This window comes from Jaculus jaculus, chromosome 22 (genome assembly GCF_020740685.1).
Source record: "Jaculus jaculus isolate mJacJac1 chromosome 22, mJacJac1.mat.Y.cur, whole genome shotgun sequence".
NCBI classification, from domain to species: domain Eukaryota; kingdom Metazoa; phylum Chordata; class Mammalia; order Rodentia; family Dipodidae; genus Jaculus; species Jaculus jaculus.
The window spans coordinates 8,658,786-8,680,318 of record NC_059123.1 but is presented as its reverse complement, the minus strand read 5'-3'; the positions used below and the strand labels follow the sequence as shown (position 1 = coordinate 8,680,318).

Here is a 21,533-nt window from a genome sequence, read left to right as displayed (position 1 = left end):
GCAGCCCCTGTGTTTATGATGGTGCCTGGCTATGGCACTCAGGAAATATTTGTTAAATGAATGAAGCAGGTCTTTCGTACAGAAGAAAGATCTAGGAGAGCCTTCTGGGCACAGAGTGAGGCCTGCAGTAAGTCATAGGGCGCAGCTGTCTCCCGATTGTGCAGGGATGGTTTGCAACATTCGTTGTCTAACTGTTTACTTCTCTCCTACCCTAAGGTGTCTCCAACAGGGCCCTCGTCAGTAGTATAGATATATCTGATCTTCATTTTCTTGTGCACAAAAAATGGCTTATTATTTTTAAAATATATTTTATTATATATTTATTTAGTTGAGAGGGAGGGAGAGAGAGACTGGGTGCAGGGTCTCCAGCCACTGCAAACGAACTCCAGACGTGTGCGCCCCCTTGTGCATCTGGCTTATGTGGGTCCTGGGGAGTCGAGCCTATGTCCTTTGGCTTTGCAGGCAAACACCTTAACCACTATGGCTTATCATTATATTTTTAATTTATTTATTTGACAGAGAAAGAGGGAGGGAGAAATAGAGAGAGAGAATGAGCATGTCAGGGTCTCCAGCCACTGCAAACAAACTCCAGACGTGTGTGCCCCCTTGTGCACCTGGCTAATATGGGCCCTGGGGAATCGAATCAGGGTCCTTTGGCTTTGCAGGCAAATGCCTTAACCGCTAAGACATCCCTCCAGCCCTGGCTTATTATTTTTAACAGTTTATTTGTTTATTGAAGAGTGAGAGAGAGAGGATATGGGTGTACCAAAGCCTCCTGTCTCTGTAAGCAAACTCCAGACACCTGCACCCCTTTGTGTGTCTGGCTTTACATGGGTACTGGGAACTCAAACCTGGGCTGTCAGGCTTTGCAAGCAAGCGCCTTTAATTGTTGAACCATCTCTTCAGTCCCAGAAATGATTTATTTATTTTAATTTACATTTAAGTTTTAAAAAATTTGAGGGGGGGGTCTCATGTAGCCCACACTGGCTTTGAACTCAGTACACAGCCAGTAATGACTTTGAATTTTTAATCCTCCTGACCCCACCTCCCAAGTGTGGGAGTCTAGGGGTACACCACCTCCCCTGGCTTCAGAAATGGTAAAATGGCTTAAAAGAGTGCCTGTGTCCTTTGATTTATTCCATGTTCATTCAAGTGTGACTTCGGAGTGACAACTTTTAAAAATTTTTATTCTTTTGAGGCAGGGTCTTGCTGTAGCTCAGACAGGCCTTGAATCCATGGCCATCTTCCTACTTCGGCCTCCCGAGTGCTGGGACCTCAGGGTGAGCTACCGTGCCCACCACACATATCCACTATGGACAAATGCTGGAAGCCCTGCATCTGGAGAGATCATGTGGGAATCAGAAGTGGTTTGGTTTCAGCTCTTCTCTTGCCTGTAGTTCGTAGAAACATTCCAGTCTCCCATTGACCCAGAAACGAGTCAGGTGCTTTCCCTTTAACAAGGTGACTTTCATTGCGGCCAGCTCTGGGAGCCGGAGTACCTTTGCATGCTGTAACGACTGTGGGAATTGGCCAGAGGTTTTTCTGGCCAGAGGACTTCTGCTGCCAAGTATTTCTTCCAAGTCGATTTCTCTTTTATGTCTGTGCAGTCGGGACGTGATAGCCAGCTCTCATATTCCCCTTGTTGAAGAGCAGAGGAAGGCTCTGAGCTCTGGCCACAAGGCGCAGCTGCACCGTGCTCTGCGACTTCAGAGGAGAGCTGAGGCTTTGGCCCCGACCCTAGTCTGTTCTGTCCTGGCTGATTTTGGAGGTCTCCTTTCACCATACGCTTCTGGGATGCGAACTCCAGAACTAGGTGGTACTTTATGGCTTTCCCAGGGGAGGCTCCAGAGGGGATATTTGTATCATTAGCTCCTTTGCTTCCTCTTTCTTGCACTGGTGTTTCCGCCCGGTCATTTATCAGCCTCATTTTGTCGTCTGCAGTTTGTTTTCTTTGCCTTTGTGACTTGTCAGATGATCGCTTCATTAATCCAGCTCGTGTGTGTGTGTGTGTGTGTGTGTGGATACGCGTGCATGCACATGCAGTTTGCTACCTGGCAGCAGTCACCCCTGCTGAAGTACTGAAGATATAAAGCTTAAAAATAAATTTCTGCTGTCCCAAAGGAGCCCACTGTTTATTGACGCATGCAGCTGAAGGGGCGCAACAATGCAGTGACCCCTTGCAGCGTGTCGCAATAGATGACAGCGTGCCAAACGTGATGGGATCATAGGGACCCTAAGCTGCTGGAGGATGGTGAATGTGGGCAGTTTTAGTGAAACATAAGTTCAGAGTAAACCAAGAGAATAACATATTTTTGAAAGCCAAGTCTGTCTACTTAGGCTACATTTGGAAATAATTAAGTGAACATATGTTAACTTTTAAAAAATTTATTGATTTGTAAGCAGAGACTACACACACACACACACACACACACACACACACACACACACACACACAAGGAGAGAGAGAGATAAAGAGAGCGATGGGACTGGAGAGATGGCTTAGTGGTTAAGTGCTTGCCAGTGAAGCCTAAGGACCCCGTTTCGAGGCTCGATTCCCCAGGACTCAGGTTAGCTAGATGCACAAGGGGGCGCACGCGTCTGGAGTTTGTTTGCAGTGGCTGGAGGCCCTGGCGCGCCCATTCTCTCTCTCTCTGCCTCTTTCTCTCACTGTCTGTCACTCTCAAATAAATAAATAAAAATACCAAAAAATTTTTTTTTAAAAAAAGAGAAAGAGAGACAGAGAGACAGAGATACAGACAGAATGGGCATGCCTGGGCCTCTACCCACTGCAAATGAACTCCAGATGCATGTACCACTTTGTGCAGGTGGCTTTATGTGGGCACTGGGGAATCGAACTTGGGCCCTAGACAAGTGCCTTAACTGCTAAGCTGACTCTCCCATAACTAGATTCCTGCGGATGGTCTCTAGGGTTACATAGTAGGATAATAGTGGTAGTTGAGGCTTCTAAAAGGCCTGAAAATATCCACATGTGGATAAAGTTGAGAGAAATCATCTTATTTCAGAGAGAAAACTTAAGCCTGGGCAGAAAAAAAAAAAAAACGGAACCAAAAGGGGAAGTTAATTGGGTACCAAATACTCAGCGGTTCATGGACTCGCTTCTTCATATTGCAGATAATGAACTTGTATCTGCCGTAACTCATTCTGCTGTATGGCGTATGTCAAACGGACAAGACGGGATTCGATCAGCACTTCACAGAGCTTAACATTTATTTTTATTTTTTAAATTTTTATTAGCATTTTCCATGATTATAAAAAAATCCCGTGTTAATTCCCTCCCTCCCCCACCACTTTCTCCTTTGAAATTCCATTCTCCATCATATTACCTCCCCATAACAATCATTGTACTTACATATGTACAATACAACTTCACAGAGCCTAACATTTATTGAAAGGTCCAATTAAGCAGCTGCGTTGTAGGTAGATGTGCCAAGTACCGTGCCCGGCAATGCTAGGAGCTGTTTCTAAACCAGGGCCGCCAGGGAGCCGCGGGGCTCTGAAGGGGTGCATGGAGGCTCTTGGGATAGTGGAGAAGTTGTGTGTACATACATGCATGCGTGTTCATATGTGTGGGTACACTGTGAGGTTGATGTTCTCCTCTGTCTGTGTGTCCGGGTCTCTCACTGAGCCTCGTGCTCACTGACTCTGGACTACCTGCGCAGTAAGCCCTTAAGGATCCTCTTGCCTCCGCCTCCCCTGTGCTGGGTTAACCGGCACGTGTGCCACCGCACCTGGCATCTTCCCGTGTGTGTTCGGGATTTGAACTCAGGTCCTCATACTTGCACAGCAAGCACTTTTCTCGTTGAGCCATCTCCCTGAGCGCTTCCTTCCCAGCATCGGCTATTATAGATTCTCTTACAACGCATCAACACCCCTCCCCCCACTCCTCCTTCCTTCTATCCTTTCCACAGTCACTCCGGCTTCTTTGAGTCTGCAGCATGGAATGACTGCCACAGTTGTTTTCACCGAAGTTTGCGTAACAAATTGGACAAAATTCTTAAAACGACTTCTAATTACTGTGGCTTTCTCCGGGCTCCAAGCAGTTGAGCATAGACATGTGTTCACAGAGGCACACTGCGATCTGATGGACGGATTCTGTTCCCATTTCTCCATGGCTATTCCAGGAAGAGGGGGCTCAGGGGACCCACTCTTGGAGCCTGCATTTCTGTGGGGATGGGAAGCACAAAGAATGAGTAGAAAATAAATTAAAATAAATTCTTTTCTTTCTTTCTTTTTCTCTTCTTCTTCCTCTTCCTCTTCCTCCTCCTTCTTCTTTTTTTTCTTGTTTTTTCGAGGTAGGGTCTCGTTCTAGCCCAGGCTGACCTGGAATTCACTATGTAGTCTCTGGGTGGCCTTGAACTCACAGTGATCCACCTACCTTTGCCTCCTAAGTACTGGGATTAAAGGTGTGCACCCCCATGCCTCCACCACGCCCTGCTCAGATAAAAATATTTTTTTAAAAAAGAAAAGAAAAACAGCTGGGCATGGTGGCACACGCCTTTAATCCCAGTACTCAGGAGGCAGAGGTAGGTGGATCGCTGTGAGTTCCAGGTGAGACTACATAATGAATTCCTGATCAGTCTGGGCTAAAATGAGATCTTATCTCAAAACAAAACAAAATAAAATAACCTGGGCTGGAGAGATGGCTTAGTGGCTAAGGCACTTGTCTGAGAAGCCTAAAGGACCCAGGTTCGATTCCCCAGTACTCATGTAGGGCAGATGCACAATGCGTCTGGAGTTCACTTGCAGTGGCTAGAGGCCCTGGTGCACCCAGTCGCTCTCTCTATCTGCCTCTTTCTCTCTTTCTTAAATAAAGTCTATTTTTAAAAGACCGAGTAGAAGAAGCAACAGTTGCCTCTCAGCATAACAGGAGACATCCCTTCCCCACCTGCTGAGGCTCAGGAACACTGCTGGAGAGGTGGGGAAGAGATCAAAGCCAGAGGATGAGGAGAAGTGCTTTGGAATGCTGCATTCCGGACATGGTGGTCCTCATTTCCATGACCCCTCAGCAGATCCTGTTATCTGCACAGCATTGGGCCCGTCACCATACCATCATGGGTGTGAAGGAAGGCAAAAAGAAAACAGAAGACATCAAGAGAGCAAAAATAGCAGAGGGACTGGTTGGAAGGAGGAAGAATTCAGTGAGAGGGGGATGAGGAGGGGGAGTGAGGGAGAGTAATGAGAGGGGATTATACTCAAAATACATTGTAAACATGAAAATTATCAATAAAAAGTTAAAAAATGAATAGATTGTCAATGTTACTTTTTTTTTTTTTCGAGGAAGGGTCTCACTCTGGTCCAGGCTGACCTGGAATTAACTCTGTCATCTCGGGGTGGCCTTGAACTCGTGGTAATCCTCCTACCTCTGCCTCCCGAGTGCTGGGATTAAAGGCGTGCGCCACCACGCCCGGCTTCAATGTTACTTATTATGTAATTTTTGTGTGTTCTAATTAAGATTTTTATTTCAAAGTAGGGTTTCACTGTAGCCTAGGCTGACCCGAATTCACTGTGTATTCTCAAGCTGGCCTTGAACTCACAGTGATCCTTCCACCTTAGCCTCCCAAGTGCTGGGATTAAAGGTGCACGCCACCACACCTGGCAAGACTATTTTTAATTTTTTTTTTACCATTAATTTTTTTGAATTCTTAATGTCTTGACTGACTAGAAAAGCTGACCTTCCCTTCGCAGTGCTTTTATTTAAATATGATGTTGTGATAGTCTCAGGACTGTTCCAAGTTCACTGTTAGCAGCTGCAGGGGGACATTGTTTGGGTTTGTTTTCTCTTGACCCCTTTGTGACTTCCTGTTCCTAAGAAGACAGCTTCTACCGACTCTTAAAAGGCATTTTTTATTTGCATGCCTGACTGACATCTCTTGTACAGCCTCATTTTAGTAAAGTAGCATATACGTATGTATATATACAGGGCCTGGAGAGATGGCTTAGCGGTTAAGCACTTGCCTGTGAAGCCTAAGGACCCTGGTTCGAGGCTCAACTCCCCAGGACCCACGTAAGCCAGATACACAAGGTGGTGCCAGTGTCTGGAGTTTGTTTGCTGTGGCTGGAGGCCCTGGCACGCCCATTCTCTCTCTCTCTCTCTCTCTCTGCCTCTTTCTCTGTCTTTCTCAAATAAACAAATAAAAAAAAAGAAGCAATAAATATATACACATATATATACATATACATATATGTACCTACATATGTATATATTTAATAAAAAGAGTGCCATATCTTGGCTAAGTTAGCATTTTGTTCTGTGAATTTTTTTTTTTTTTTTTTTTTTTTTTTTGATGTAGGGTTTCACTTTAGTCCAGGCTGACCTGGAATTCACTATGTATTCTCTTGGTGGCCTCAGACTCATGGCAGTCTTCCTACCTCTGCCTCCCAACTGCTGGGATTAAAGGCATGTGCCACCACACCTGGCAAAAATTAGCTTTTTGTTATTGGCAGTTTTTATACATGTACACATTGTATTTAAAAATATTTTAATTGGGCTGGAGAGATGGCTTAGCGGTTAAGCGCTTGCCTGTGAAGCCTAAGGACCCCGGTTCGAGGCTCGATTCCCCAGGTCCCACGTTAGCCAGATGCACAAGGGGGCGCACGTGTCTGGAGTTCGTTTGCAGTGGCTGGAGGCCCTGGCGCGCCCATTCTCTCTCTCTCCCTCTATCTATCTTTCTCTCTGTGTCTGTTGCTCTCAAATAAATAAATAAATAAATAAAATGAAAAAAAAAATTAAAAAAAATATTTTAATTAATTATTTTAGAGAGAGGAAGAGGCAGATAGATGTTAGATAGAAAAGTAGATAGATAGGTAGATGGATGGAGAGAGAGAGAGAATGGATGTGCCAGAGCCTCTAGCCAGTGCAGAAAACTCCAGACGCATGTGCCACCTTTTGCATCTGGCTTACGTGGGTCCTGGAGAATTGAACTGGGTCCTTAGGCTTCACAGGCAAGTGCCTTAACCACTAAGCCATCTCTGCAGCTCCCAAAATGTCTTTTGAGCATAACCCTTCCCATTACGTCCTTTTGTCCCCTCCCCCCCACCTTTCTGATCCTTTTACCAGAGAACCCCTCCTCCTCCTCCTTCTTTTTCTATTTTTGTTTAGTTTTTCCGAGGTAGGATCTTGCTCTCTCTCTAGCCCAGGCTGACCTGAAATTCACTGAACTCACAGCGATCCGCCTTCCTCTGCCTCCTGAGTGCTGGGATTAGAGGCGTGCGCCGCCACTCCTGGCTTTTCCAATTAGTCCGTCTTCTATTTCGATGTCATTTTAAATGGTGTCCTTCTCCATCATCCACGAGGACAGGTTGATGGGCCCAGTGTGGTGCGGATCCTTACAGCCGCTGTGAGTCAGGAATGCAGTGGCCACTTCACATCGGGAAGCCGGCATGCCAACGTGCTCCTTCCCATCCCCGGACGCTTGGTGCTTTCTGCCACTTTCCCCACAATGTCCCCGGAGCCTCGGAGGGTGTCTCATCTCCCGTTTAATGTTACAAGAATCTCCTCGGCACTTTGATGAGTTTGAGTCTCATCATGTAGGTCTCAGAGCTTCTTCCCCTTCCGGACTGGGATATTTCTTCAAAGGGGCCACCAGGTCCCCCTGCCCCGTGGGGAGTCAGACAACCTGCCTCCTTGAACCCCCACCTCCACCAGCCACCACCCCCCCCCACTGGCCAGCCCCCACACCCCGTCAGCATAAAAGTCCTTATGCCACCAGCTTTGTTATTTTTCTTTTCCTTCTCATGCCCACTTTCTCCCAGATGTGCACTTTCCCTCAGCTTGCAGATGTCTGTCTCCCCGTTTCCCCCACTCACATGTACGTCTTCTCTGTCTCTGTGTCTGCCACCATCTCTCCGTCCCTCAGCGTGTAGCAGTGTGCCCACAGCTCTGGCTCCTCTAGCTTGGCATGTTCTTGCTCAACAGGTGGGTGGGTCACTCCGCTGAGTTCCCGGCAGGCACTCCGCCAGCCACCACCTTGGAAGCTCACCTCCTGCCACTTGGCACACCTAGGCACTGTCATTCCCTCCTTTCCTTCTCTCGCAAAGCTACAGCGCCACGTCACATTTGGAGCAGATTAATGAAGAACTTTCACAGGGCTGGAGAGACGGCCTAGCGGTTAAGGCACTTGCTTGCAAAACCAAAGGACCTCGATTCAATTCCCCAGGACCCACGTAAGCCAGATGCATAAGGTGGCGCATGCATCTGGAGTTCAGTTACAGTGGCTGGAGGCCCTGGTGTGCCCTTTCTCTTTTTTTCTCTGTCTCACTCTGCCTCTTTCTCTCAAATAAATAAGATAAAAAAAATTTTTTTTAAAAAAGAACTTTCATAACATTTCTCATCTCCATCCCTCCTTCTCGGACCACCCCCAAAACACCTGACAGTAGTCATCACCATTGCAAAAAGAAACTTCTGTGACCAGAAGTGACAGCAACATTCATCTATGGGCATAAACAGAACAGACCCATTTCACCAAACTACAGTACTGGTTTCCCACCTAGAGCCTGGGACCTGCCCAACTTTTTTATATTTATTTATTTATTTTGTTTTTTTCGAGGTAGGGTCTCACTCTGGCTCAGGCTGACCTGGAATTAACTAAGTAGCCTCAAGGTGGCCTTGAACTCACGATAATCCTCCTACCTCTTCCTCCCAAGTGTTGGGATTAAAGGCATGTGCCACCATGCCCAGTTCCTCCTGCCCAACTTTTGATCAGGCATGAGTGCCCTGCTCTGCAGTGGACCTTTGTTTTGTGGACATTTGCTGCCATTATGACTTTGGAAGCGTCTACTTCTTTTTAAAAATATTTATTTTTATTTATTTGATAGAGAAAGAGAGAGAAGGAGAGAGAGATGGAGAATGGACACGCCAGGGCCTCCAGCCACTGCAAATGAACTCCAGACGCGTGCGCCCCCTTGTGCATCTGGCTAACGTGGGTCCTGGGGAATCGAACCTGGGTCCTTTGGCTTTGCAGGCAAGTGCCTTAAGCACTCAGCCATTCCTCCAGCCCGGAAACGTCTACTTCTTGTAACCAGATAAACCGGAGACCGAAAGGTTCATTTCAGTTGACTTATCTCCTAGGTGAAGGGTCATTCTGTGAAGTGACGCAAGCTAAGTGAAAAGCACAGTTGCCTCTCAGACGTCTCACTGGACGTGAACTCTGAGGGGTCACTAGCTCACGCGCGTTCTCGCCATGGTCTGGGAAACCCAGCAGTTAGTTCCGTTGTACACAGTACATGGAGAGGTGTGGCCAAGTGTCGTTGCTGGTCAGACTGGCTGACTAGAGAGCCCTAGTGAATCTCCTGTCTCTGTCCCCAACAGGACTGTGGTTAAGGTGTGCATGGGCCATCCTTGATTTTTTTTTAATTTATTTTTTTATTGACAACTTCCATAATCATAGACAATAACCCAGGGCAATTCCCTCCTCTCATTTTCCCCTTTGAAACTCCGCTTTTCATCATGTTCCCTTCCTCTTTTATTTTGATGTCATCATCTTTTCCTCTTATTATGATGGTCTTGTGTAGGTAGTGTCAGGCACTGTGAGGTCATGGATATCCAGGCCATTTTGTGTCTGGAGGAGCACGTTGTAAGGAGTCCTACTCTTCCTTTGGCTCTTACATTCTTTCCACTATGTCTTCTGCAATAGAGCCTGAGCCATGGAAGGTGTGATAGAGATATTGCAGTGCTGAGCACTTCTCTGTCACTTCTTCTCAGCACCATGGTGCCTTCTGAATCCTTCCAAGGTCACTGCCATCTGAAAGGAGAAGCTTCTCTAACCAAAAGTGAGGGTAGCATTAATATATGGATGTGAACATTAAGAGAAGTATTTACCAGGCAGTTTGGTGAGCATAGTATATCCATTTAGCCAGACAGCAGCAGACGTTACGCCCCTGGGACCCATGACTACCTCGTCGTAGGTTTTCAGTATCGTGGATGTATTACCTCCAGTCCAGTTGGTTTCTCCCATAACAGACCTGCCACTATTGCACCCGTTGGCTCATTTGGCCTGGCTGGCTAAATTTAAGGCTTGTAGTGTCCACTGTGGAGTATCTCCACTGGTGATTTCTCTCCCCTTGAGCTGCGTGGAGTGTGGCTTGGTCCAGCTTTCCATCAGCTGGTCACATGTAGGAGGGTTTCAGCATGCCCTGACTTTTTGCAGGTGCTGGGATGGAAGCCAGGCCCCCTGGGATTCTTATGCTTAGGTCAGGCACCTGTACCTGCTGAGTCACCTTCCAGCCTCTCACCCTTGTTTAGGTCAGGCACCTGTACCTGCTGAGTCACCTTCCAGCCTCTCATCCTTGTTTAGGTCAGGCACCTGTACCTGCTGAGTCACCTCCCAGCCTCTCATCCTTGATTCACAGGTGTAATGAAGAGGCCCAGGGCCACCCACCAAGTATGCAGGGGACCAGAGTGTTAAAATGCAGGTTGAACAGTCATTACCACCTACTCCATGTTCACTCATAAGCTAATCACATAAGCATCCTCTTCTCTTTTCTGTCTCTCTCTCTCTCACACACACAGTCAAAAAAAGAAGAGAGAAAATAAAAACTCTGGATAATCTGACCACTTTCAATATTTTGCAATTTGTGCTCCATTTTTTAAAGTATTTTATTTATTTGTTTGCTTATGGGGGGGAGGGAAGGAGAGAATGGGTGCACCAGGGCCTTTAGCCACCATGAATGTCTGGAGCAGACACATGCACCACCATGTGCATCTGGCCTACATGGGGACTGAGGAATTGAACCTTGGTCCTTAGGCTTTACAGGCAAGCGCCTTCACCACTAAGCCATCTCTCTGGCCCTTGTGTTGGATATTTTCCTTTTCTTTTCTTTTGTTCATTTTGTTTATTTAATGAGAGCGACAGACACAGAGAGAAAGAGGCAGAGAGAGAGAGAGAGAGAATGGGCACGCCAGGGCCTCCAGCCACTGCAAACGAACTCCAGATGCGTGCGCCCCCTTTTGCAAATGGCTAACGTGGGTCCTGGGGAATTGAGTCTCAAACCTGGGTCCTTAGGCTTCACAGGAAAGCACTTAACTGCTAAGCCATCTCTGCAGCCCCTTGTGTTCCATTTTTAATTGCACAGATGTTGAGGCATGTGAGTATGCATTTTTGATTGTGTGCATGTATCTGTTCATGTGTGTGGGTACATGTGTGTGCGTGTGTCTGTTCATGTGTGTGTGGTGCACATGTGTGTGTATGCATGTAGAAGCTACAGGAAAACCTTGCTGTTGTTCCTCAGGAACCATATTTTTTTTTTTTTTTTGTGAGACAGGGTCCTCTCTTTGGTCTGGAACTCACCAGTAGGCTAGACTGGGCTATCTACCAAGCTCCAGGTTACCCTCCTGTCTGCCTCCCTAGCACTGTGATCACAAGCAAGAACTGTCATGCTTGGTGTTTTTTGGGGGACGGGGGGCTGGGGATTGAATGCTGGTTCTCATGCTTGTGTGGGCTCTCTAGAGAACAGAACCAATAGAATGAATTGTATTAAAAAGGAATTTATTGGATGAGTTTATGACAGTCCAACAGCAGCAGATTACAGGCCTGAGAGTCAAGGAACCCAGTAGCTGCTCAGTCCACGAGGCTGGATGCCTCAGCAGTCCCAATCCGGCACTGAAGGCCTGGAGGCTGCCTGGAGAATCGCTGCTCTTCAGTTCAAGCTGGTCTTTGGTCCAAGCTGGAAAGCAGCCAAACAGCAAACCACACTGGCAGCCAGGTGGAAGGGGAGGAGAATACCTTTCTTCCCAGAGCTGCTTTTGATAAAGCCCCCCTCAAAGAGGGGCCGCCCACTCTGGGGGAAGGGCTCACGGGGGAGGGGGGAAGGATTCCTCCTTTAGTTCATCCTTCCGGGAAGCAACCTCAGAGACGCACTTATGAGGAATGCCTGTGGGCTCCTAAACAGATCAAGTTGACACAAACCTAACCATCGCATGTGAGAAGCACTTGGTCAACCTAGCTAGAGCCCCAGCACGTACGCGTGCACTTTTTAAACCTACCTGGTGTCTTTGTGACTGGTTGGTGCTTATTTTCACAACATACTATAACCATATTAGATGCCATTGCGTTTTGTTGAATAGCATTTTAATGCTCAGCAGCGCTCCATGTTGAGTCATGGCTGGTCAATGTCATGGTTGGTCTCTTTTCTAGTTACATACTTCCTATTTTCTCAGTTTGTAAGCCTTGTTTCAGTGAAAACTCAGTCTTTTTTATAAATCCAGGACCATGAAAAGGTTTCTAAGGGAGGGATGGCATTAAAATTTTGTATCTACTCACCCAGTGTTCTTCTGCTATTCATGGTTTATGAATAGGGTGACGTTAATGGTATAAACCTGCTTTCCCTCTAGGTTGGTGGACGACCGATGTGTGGTGCACCCAGAGGCTGGGGACCTTGCTAACCCACCCAAGAAGTTCAGAGGTATGATAATGTGACTCAAGAGGGCACACTATTTTTTTTAAACTTTTAAAAATATTATTTATTTATTTGAGAGAGGGGAAGAGGGAGAGAGAGAGGGAGAGAGAGAGAGAGAGAGAGAGAGAGAGAGAGAGAGAGAGAGAGAGAGAGAGGGAGAGGGAGAATATGAGCACAACAAGGTTTCTAGCCACTGCAAACGAACTCCAGATGCATGCGCCACCTGGTGCATCTGGCTTACGTGGAAACTGGGAAATCAAACCTGGGTCCTTTGGCTTTGCAGGTAAGCGCCTTAACCGCTAAGCCATCTCTCCAGCCCAAGGGCACATTATTTTTGTGTCTTAAATTGTCATGTTAAAAGACCTTATTCAGTAGGTCTCTGGAAGTTCTCTCAAAAATTACTCCACTGTTTTCTTTTTCACATTGAAAGGTCTGTGATGAAAGACTAGCTTCAAGTTCTGCTTGGCAGTATAAATGTTTAGTTGCTGAAAGGAAATATTGGTAATGAACCATGATGGATGACTTTTTAAGCAAGTGAATGCAGCCAAATGATATTTATTTACATGTTTCTGTGGAGGCTATAACTATTACAGTGTTCCATTGCTAACTCGCTAATTATTCTTTGCAAAATTTTCAGGAGCATGGCAGAGTTGTATTGTATTTAAAATAGCCCTTTGGTTAATGGGTAATAAGCAACAACTGCCTTAGAACTTTTTACAAATGTAATTTTAGAAGCAGCTTGATAATCTCCTTAGCTGAAATTGGTCATAGTAGGAGACTGATCATAATTCAACTTCCCCAAAAGAAGGATTAGTGGAATATGTAGAGAACCCTAGAAAACTAAAAACCATACTTAAAAGTTTACCTAGGAGATGGAGAGATGGCTTAGCAGTTAAGACACTTGCCTGTGAAACCTAAGGTCGCAGGATTGATTCCCTAAGGACCATGTAAGCCAGATGCACAAGGTGGCACATGTGTCTGGCTTTCATTTTTAGTGATTAGAGGGCCTGGTGTACCCATTCCCATTCTCTTTCTCCCTCTTTCTGTGTCTCTATCAAATTAATAAAATATTTTTTAAAAGCTTACCTGATCCAATTTAATAATTTCTGTATACTAACAATAATGAAAATAATTTTATTTTATTATTATTTTTGTTCATTTATTTATTTATTTACTTGAGAGTGACAGAGAGAGAGAGAGAGAAAGAGGGAGAGAGAATGGGCATGCCAGGGCCTCCAGCCACTGTATACAAACTCCAGATGCGTGCACCCCCTTGTGCATCTGGCTAATGTGGGTCCTGGGGAATCGAGCCTCGAACCAGGGTCCTCAGGCTTCACAGGCAAGCTCTTAACTGCTAAACCACCTCTCCAGCCCAGTTTATTTTATTTTTAGTTTTTTGAGACAAGGTCTCACGTAACCCAGATTGGCTTTGAACTTGCTGTGTAGAAGAGGTCACCCTTGAACTCCTCATCCTCTTGTTTCTACCTCCAAAGGATTGGGATTACAGATGTGCACCACCATACTCAGTTTAAAAATGAAAAGTTTTGAAACAGTATTCTTCTCCAACAATCTGTGTACATTCATTCTCAGAGTGGCAGAAAACATCTGAATAAGGAAATAAAAGAAACTGTAGAAGCAATGGGATTCTTTGGAGCCACATGCCCAAGGGAAGATGTACTGATTGTTACACTGGGGAAGGGGCTAGCTACCATGTTTTTTTTAAATTTTAGTTTTAATTTTAATTTATTTATTTATTAGTGACACACACTTTTATTTATTTATTTTGTCTTTTATTTTTAATATATTGTATATTGACAACTTCCATGATTGTAAACAATATCCCATGGTACTTCCCTCCCTCCCCCCACTTTCCCTTTTGAAGCTCCACTCTCCATCATAGCCCCTCCCCCTCTCAATCAGTCTTTCTTTTATTTTTGTGTCATCATCTTTTTTTCCTATTATGATGGTCTTGTATAGGTAGTGTCAGGCACTGTGAAGTCATGGATATCCAGGCCATTCTGTGTCTGGAAGAGCACATTGTAAGGAGTCCTACCCTTCCTTTGGCTCTTACATTCTTTCTGCCAACTCTTCTGCAATGGACCTTGAGCCATGGAAGGTGTGATTGAGATACTGCAGTGTTGAGCACTCCTCTGTCACTTCTTCTCAGCACCATGGTGCCTTCTGAATCCTCCCAAGGTCACTGCCATCTGAAAAGAGAAGCTTCTGTAACCAAAAGTGAGAGTAGCATTAATATATGGGTATGAACGTTAAGGGAAGTGCTTATTGGGCAGTTTGGTGAGTATAGTATATGCATTTAGCCAGACATCAGCAGATGTTACACTCCTAAGGGTCATGACTATCCCTGTTGTGTGTTTTCAGTATCAGGGATGTATTCCCTCCCATGGAGTGGGCCTCCAGTCAAATTAGAGGGCGGTTGGTTTCCCCCATAACAGATGTGCCATTATTGCACCCATTGGCTCATTTGGCCTGGCTGGCCAAATATAAGGTTATAGTTAGTGTCCACTGTTGAGTATCTTCCCTGGTGATTTCTCTCTCTCTCCCATTGAATTGCATGCAGCATGGCTTTTTTAAGCTTTCTGTCAGCTGGTCTACATGGAGGATGTTTTCAGCTCAACTCCAGCAGGGTTTCTCAGGGATCTTGCAGCCCAAGTATGTGAAGTCTTCAGCCGTAGGGTCTTACCATCTATTCCTGGTGGGAAACCAAGGACCTCAGCAATGGCCTGTAATGTTTGGGGAGCATCAGGGACCTCCCTGACCAACAACTCACTGGAAGGTATCCCATCCCTGGCACTGAAAATTTTCTAGTAACGATCTATGGCTCCTGTGTGTTCCATTGTCCAAAAAAGTAGGTTTCCATATGACTTATTTATATTCTCTTAGATTTTTATTAGCCCTCCCTCCATCTCCCCTTATTCAGTCTCTTCCCCTGACCTCACTTAGGCCTTTTACCCCCCCTCATATTTTTTTTAAAGTTTTTAGTTTTATTTACTTATCAGATTCAGAGATGGAAAGAGGGGTTGGGGGAGAGAAAGAGAGAGTGGCCTCTAGCCACTGCAAAGGAACTTCAGGTGCATGAGCTACCTTGTGCATTTGGCTTACATGGGACCTGGAGAATTGAACCTGGGTCCTCAGGCTTTTCAAGGCAGGTGTCTTAACCACTAAGCAATCTCTCTAGCCTAGTTACCATGTTTTAATTCCTGTGGTAGATGCTTTATATATACTATCTCTTTACAGGAATATTTCATTTTCCCTAAAGTGAGAATGGCATGCATGATCAATGTCCTGTCAGTTTAGCTTTGGATAATGATATCTCTTTACAGGAATATTTCATTTTCCCTAAAGTGAGAATGGCATGCATGATCAATGTCCTGTCAGTTTAGCTTTGGATAATGAATCCAAATGCCTCCCCAAGTGATGGAAACATAAAAAGCCTTTGGAAGACAAACTTTGCATTGGAACCACTCATGAACTCCAGTAAGAATGTTCCTGTCATCCTGGGCAAGCAAACCGTAGGCAGTCTCCACTGAGGGCGGTCACACAGGAAAATGCCCAGCCTCAGGAGAAATCTGCCAAGCCCTATGCAATGCTTCAGTGTAAAATAATTCAAAAGATAGACGAGGGGCTGGAGAGATTGCTTAGTGGTTAAGGCTCTTGCCTGCAAAACCTGAGGACCCAGGTTCAATTCCCCAGTACCCATGTAATCCAGATGCACAAGGTGGGACATACATCTGGAGTTTGTTTGCAGTGGATGGAGGCCCTGGCGTGCCTGTTCTCTCTAAAACTGCCTTTTTCTCTTTGTAGCTCTCAAATAAATAAATTAATTAAATTTAAAAAAGAAGAGAGCCGGGCGTGGTGGTGCACGCCTTTAATCCCAGCACTCGGGAGGCAGAGGTAGGAGGATCTCCATGAGTTCGAGGTCAGCCTGAGAGTCCATAGTGAATTCCATGTCAGCCTGGGCCAGAGTGAGACCCTACCTCAAAAAAAAAAAAAAAAAAAAAAAAAAAAAGATAGAAGAAACCTTAGGACAAGGCCTAACAGTGTGGATGGAGGACAGGTAGATTCCAACAAGCATAGTGTACAGAGCTGAGGAGAAAGTTAGTCATTTATTTATTTTATTTGAGAGAGAGAGAAAGAGGCAGATAGATAGATAGATAGAGAGAATGGGCATGCCAGGGCCTTCAGCCACTGTAAACGAACTCCAGACGCACACGCCACCTTGTGCATCTGCCTTACGTGGGTCATGGGTGCTGGGGAATCGAACCTGGGTCCTTTGGCTTCACAGGCAGACGCCTTAACCACTGAGCAATCTCTCCAGCCTTGAAAGTTAGTCTTTTAGAAATGAGATCGGGGGGTGGGATTTCCAGAGCACAACCCCCAGGTACTAAGAAGGAAATGCCAATTTGAAGGTAGCCTGGGAAAGTCCAGCAGCATTGAGCCACATTCTCAGAGAGTAAAGAGAGGCGATTGAGGCAAAATGTGAAGTGTTATCGGTTAGTTTTTCTCAGCTGGAGAAAAGCACTGTTGTCTATTTGGAAGGGGTGTCTTGTGTTGGGAGTAGGCCTGACAAATACAGCTGGGCGAGGCAGCGCATTAGGACCAAAGAGAGAAGCCTGAAGAGGCCGACTGGGCCAAGTCTGCGCTGAAGCTTAGGGCTCAGCGCTACCGTATACTGGATGGCTGTGTCATCTGAAGTAGGTCACCTAACAGTTGTCGCCTCTGAGGACATCTGTCATTGTCCGGTCAGAGTCCGGCCGGACAGTGAGAACAATGCCCTCCTTGGGAGGTTTTGTGAGCCTTGAAAGCTTTCCAGAGACGGTCATTGTGAAAGTGTTTTAGCTCATTACACGATGATAATTATAATAAGAAGACACAGTGCCTCATCTGTGAGGCAGATTTGGTCACATCCTTACACGATAACCCCTTCCAAGGACAGGATTGGATTTCACGCCGTTATTTTTGTGTCTCCCAGGCATGGAGCTTTGCCCATAGTAGATATGCCTCTGTCCCCTTCCCACCAATGGCCACGGCACAGGCAAACTGTCTCTGGGACCATGTGATCAAAGCTGGTTCCCAGGGGTGCCTCAGATTCACTGCTGTGAGCCTCCGCAGCCCGATTATTTGTTGGTGAGAAAGGATTTATCTTTTTAGGGTTGGGGGCTGGCTTTTCTCTTTTCCTGTAACATTTAGTTGTTTGGAAATGTGAGTTTATTTTAGAGGATGTAAAGGAGTGCCAAGGAAATAGCACTATACACTGGAGGTGAAAATATTCAGATTCTTACTTATTTATTTTTATTCTTTTTGATTTTGTGAGGTAGGGTCTCGCTCTTACCCAGGCTGACCTGGAATTCACTCTGTAGTCTCAGGGTGGCCTTGAACTCACAGTGATCCTCCTACCTCTGCTTCCTGAGTGCTGGGATTAAAGGCGTGTGCCACCACGCCATGCTCCAGATTCTTGGCTTCATATTATTTGTGGGCATTAGTTCAAAGTATGAATCACTCTGCCTTTTCCTGTCATCAGATGCTTAGTGTCAATATCTCTGGTGGTTTGATCACATTTCCTACTTCCATCTTAAATCTAGACTATATATATATATGTCTCTATCTATCTATCTATCTATCTATCTATCTATCTATCTATCTATCTGACAATCAATCATCTATCCATCCATCATCTATCTATGCATCTGCCATCCATCTTATCTTATCTGTCTATCTATCTAATCTGTCTCTGCCTCCGTTTATTATGAGAAAGGGATAGTCACTTCCTGTTGGGGACTCAGCGTTCTCTTCTGTCTTAAAGCATAACTAGTCTCTCATAAGTTATTGATGTCCATCCTAATAGAGCCCAAAGGAGAGTCCCTGAGTTGGGCAGCCTCCAGCCTAGTCTTTATTGAGCCCAGAAGCCAGGAGGAGATCTTGTTTCCAGTGTTTCAACCTTTGCAGTGCAGTCTCTCATTCTTTTTACTTATTTTTATTTTTTGGTTTTTCGAGGTAGGGTCTCACTTTGGTCCAGGCTGACGTGGAATTCACTATGTAGTCTCAGGCTGGCCTCGAACTCATGGCTGTCCTCCTACCTCTGCCTCCCGAGTGCTGGGATTAAAGGCGTGCGCCACCACGCCCGGCCACTCTCTCATTCTTTAAGCTCTTGCCTTATACCTTTCTCTGCCTGCATCTAGTTCCCCTGCTCCCTCCCAGAATCCCCCGTCATGTGCAGAGTTTCCAGAACATTCCTGAGAGCTACTTTCTCACACGATGTGGAGAAACAGAAGTTCTTCAGCAGTTTACCTGCTCCTCAGATCATCTTGCTCAGCCACGCATGCCGTCCCAGGTGATCTGGAAGGTTTCTTCAGGTCAAGTGCAACACGTGACAGTTTAGAGCTCTTGAGCAATAGAAAGTAAACCTAGCTCAGCGCCTTTGATTTTCTGAGTGATGAACTTTTTTTGGAACCAAAGTTCCAAATAGGTTAAAGTGAATCTTCTGGGGACTGGAGAGGTGGCTTAGTAATTAAGGCGCTTGCCTGCAAAGCCTACGGACCTAGGTTTGACTCCTCAGAACCCATGTAAGGCAGATGCACATGGTGGTTCATTTGCAGTGAATCTGGAGTTCATTTGCAGTGAGTAGAGCCTCTGGTGTGCCCATTCTCTCTCTCTCTCAAATAAATAAATAAATAAATAAATAAAAATATTTTAAAATAAGTCTCCCAAATATTCATAATTACAAATTCTTCTCTGCTCTGGGTCACAATTACCTTGCTTACTGACAAAGAACATTAAGTTGTAACCAGAAAACCCCAACAGTTTGCAAAGAGTTAAAAATCTAGGTAGGCAGCTGTCTTTTCATTGAAACCACACAATGAGGAAAACATTAGCCAAAATCTAGTTGCTTTATCTTAAGCGAGGAAAGATTCCTTAATAATCACATGATTCTTATTTTTATTAATTTTAAATAAGAAAGTAAACAAATGACTGACTGAATAGTTTTAAAAATTTTATTATCTTTAGATTTTTTTTTTTATTTTAGAGAGAGAGAGAGACAGAGAGAAAGAGAGAGAGAGAGGGCCTCAGCCACTGTAATTGAATGCAAGATGTTTGTACTACCTAGGGAGCATGTGCAACCTTGCGCTTGCCTCACTTTTGTGTGTCTGGTTTACATAGTATCTGGAGAGTCCAACATGAGCCCTTAGGCTTTGTAGGTAAGTGTCTTAACCTCTAACTTATCTCTCCAGATCACGTCCTTTTTTTTTTTTTAAAAAAATATATTTTATTTATTTATTTGAGAGAGAGGGAGAGAATGGGCACACCAGGGCCTCCAGCCACTGCAAACAAACTCCAGATGCCTGTGCCCCCATGTGCATCTGGCTTATGTGGGTCCTGGGGAATCAAACCGGGTTCCTTTGGCTTCACAGGCAAATGCCTTAACTGCTAAGCCATCTCTCCACCCCCCACATCCTTTTTTTTTTTTCTCAATTTTTATTAACATTTTCTATGATTATAAAAAATATCCCATGGTAATACCCTCCCCCCTCCACTTTCCCCTTTGAAACTCCATTCTTCATCATATCCCCTCCCCATCTCAATCAGTCTCTCTTTTATTTTGATGTCATGATCTTTTCCTCCTCTTATGATGGTCTTATTTAGGTAGTGTCAGGCACGGTGAGGTCATGGATATCCAGGCCATTTTGTGTCTGGAGGAGCACGTTGTAAGGAGTCCTACCCTTCCTTTGGCTCTTACATTCTCTCCACAACCTCTTTTGCATTAGACCCTGAGCCTTGGAAGGTGTGATCAAGATGTTACTCAGTAATCCACTCATTTCTTTCCAGCAGTATGATACCTTCTGAGTCATCCCAAGGTCACTGCCATCTGAAAAGAGAAGATTCTCTACCCAAAGTGAGAGTAGTGTTAATATAAGGGTATAAATATTAAGAGAAGTGCTTACTGGGCAGTTTGATAAGCTTAGTATATACACTTATCCAGCTATCAGCAGATGTTACACCCCTAGGGTTCCTGACTACTCCTGTTTTAAGTTTTCAGTATCAGGGATGTATCCCCCCCATGGAGCGGGCCTCCAGTCCAATTGGAGGGTAGTTGGTTTCCACCATGACAGACGTGCCACTATTGCACCCACTGGCTCATTTGGCCTGGCTGGCCAATTATAAGGCTTGCAGTGTTCACTGTTGAGTATCTTCACTGGTGATTTCTCTCTCTCCCATTGAATTGCATGCAGAATGGCTTCTTCCAGCTTTCTGTCAGCTGGTCTACATGGAGGAGGTTATCAGCTCAGTTCCAGCAGGATTTCTCAGTGTCCTTGCAGCCCAAGTATGTGGAATCTTCAGCAATAGGGTCTTACCATCGATTCCTGGTGGGAAACCAAGGCCTCAGCAATGGCCTATAGTATTTTGGGGGCATCAGGGACCTCCCTGGCCAACAACTCACTGGAGGTATTCCATCCCTGGCACTGAAAATTTTCTAACAATGATCTATGGCTCCTGAGCAGTCCATTGTTCAAAACCGGATGATTCTATATAATTTATTTGCGTCCTCTTAGATTTTGATTAGCCCTCCCTCCACCTTTCCTTTACTTAATCTCTTCCCCTGACCTCACTTTGGGCCTTTTCACCCCTGTTAATCTATTCTTCTACTTACGTATATACAATGCCAACCTATTAAGTACCCTCCTCCCTTCCTTTCTCTTTTCCTTATATCTCCTTTTTAACTTACTGGTCTACGTCCTTGTTTTTGAAAGAAGCTTGAGGGCTGGGGGAGATGGCTCAGTTCATGAGGGTCTAAGAGAGGGCCTAAGTTTGATCCCTAGCACCCGTGTACAAAGCTGGGTGTGGACACACACACTTGTAACTTGTAACAATCCTGTGTGTACCAGGGGGTGGAGGCAGGAGAATCACTGGGGGCTCAGTGGTCAGCCAGCAGAACTGAAAGAATGGCAGCTCTAGATTCAGGGAGAGGCTGTCTCCAGGAAGCGATGTGTTGGTGAGGACGCAAGAACTAAGAAACATGATGGCCATGCTGTAGTGAGTCAGAACACCCCTTTTCTACAGTCATGTGCTTTCCTGAGTTGTGGGCTCATCTGTCATGTTGGGGT

At 45.3% G+C, this 21,533-nt stretch overlaps 1 protein-coding gene across 2 annotated transcripts in view; it reads left to right on the top strand.

The window, feature by feature from the left end:
* Positions 1–21,533, top strand: part of Itpr2 (inositol 1,4,5-trisphosphate receptor type 2) — a 457,151-nt gene that overhangs the window by 26,767 nt on the left and 408,851 nt on the right. For both annotated transcript variants that reach the window (XM_045139538.1, XM_045139536.1), the window contains exon 2: positions 12,350–12,420. In XM_045139538.1, coding sequence (XP_044995473.1) covers positions 12,350–12,420 — 71 coding nt within the window. The remainder of the gene's footprint in view (positions 1–12,349; positions 12,421–21,533) is intronic.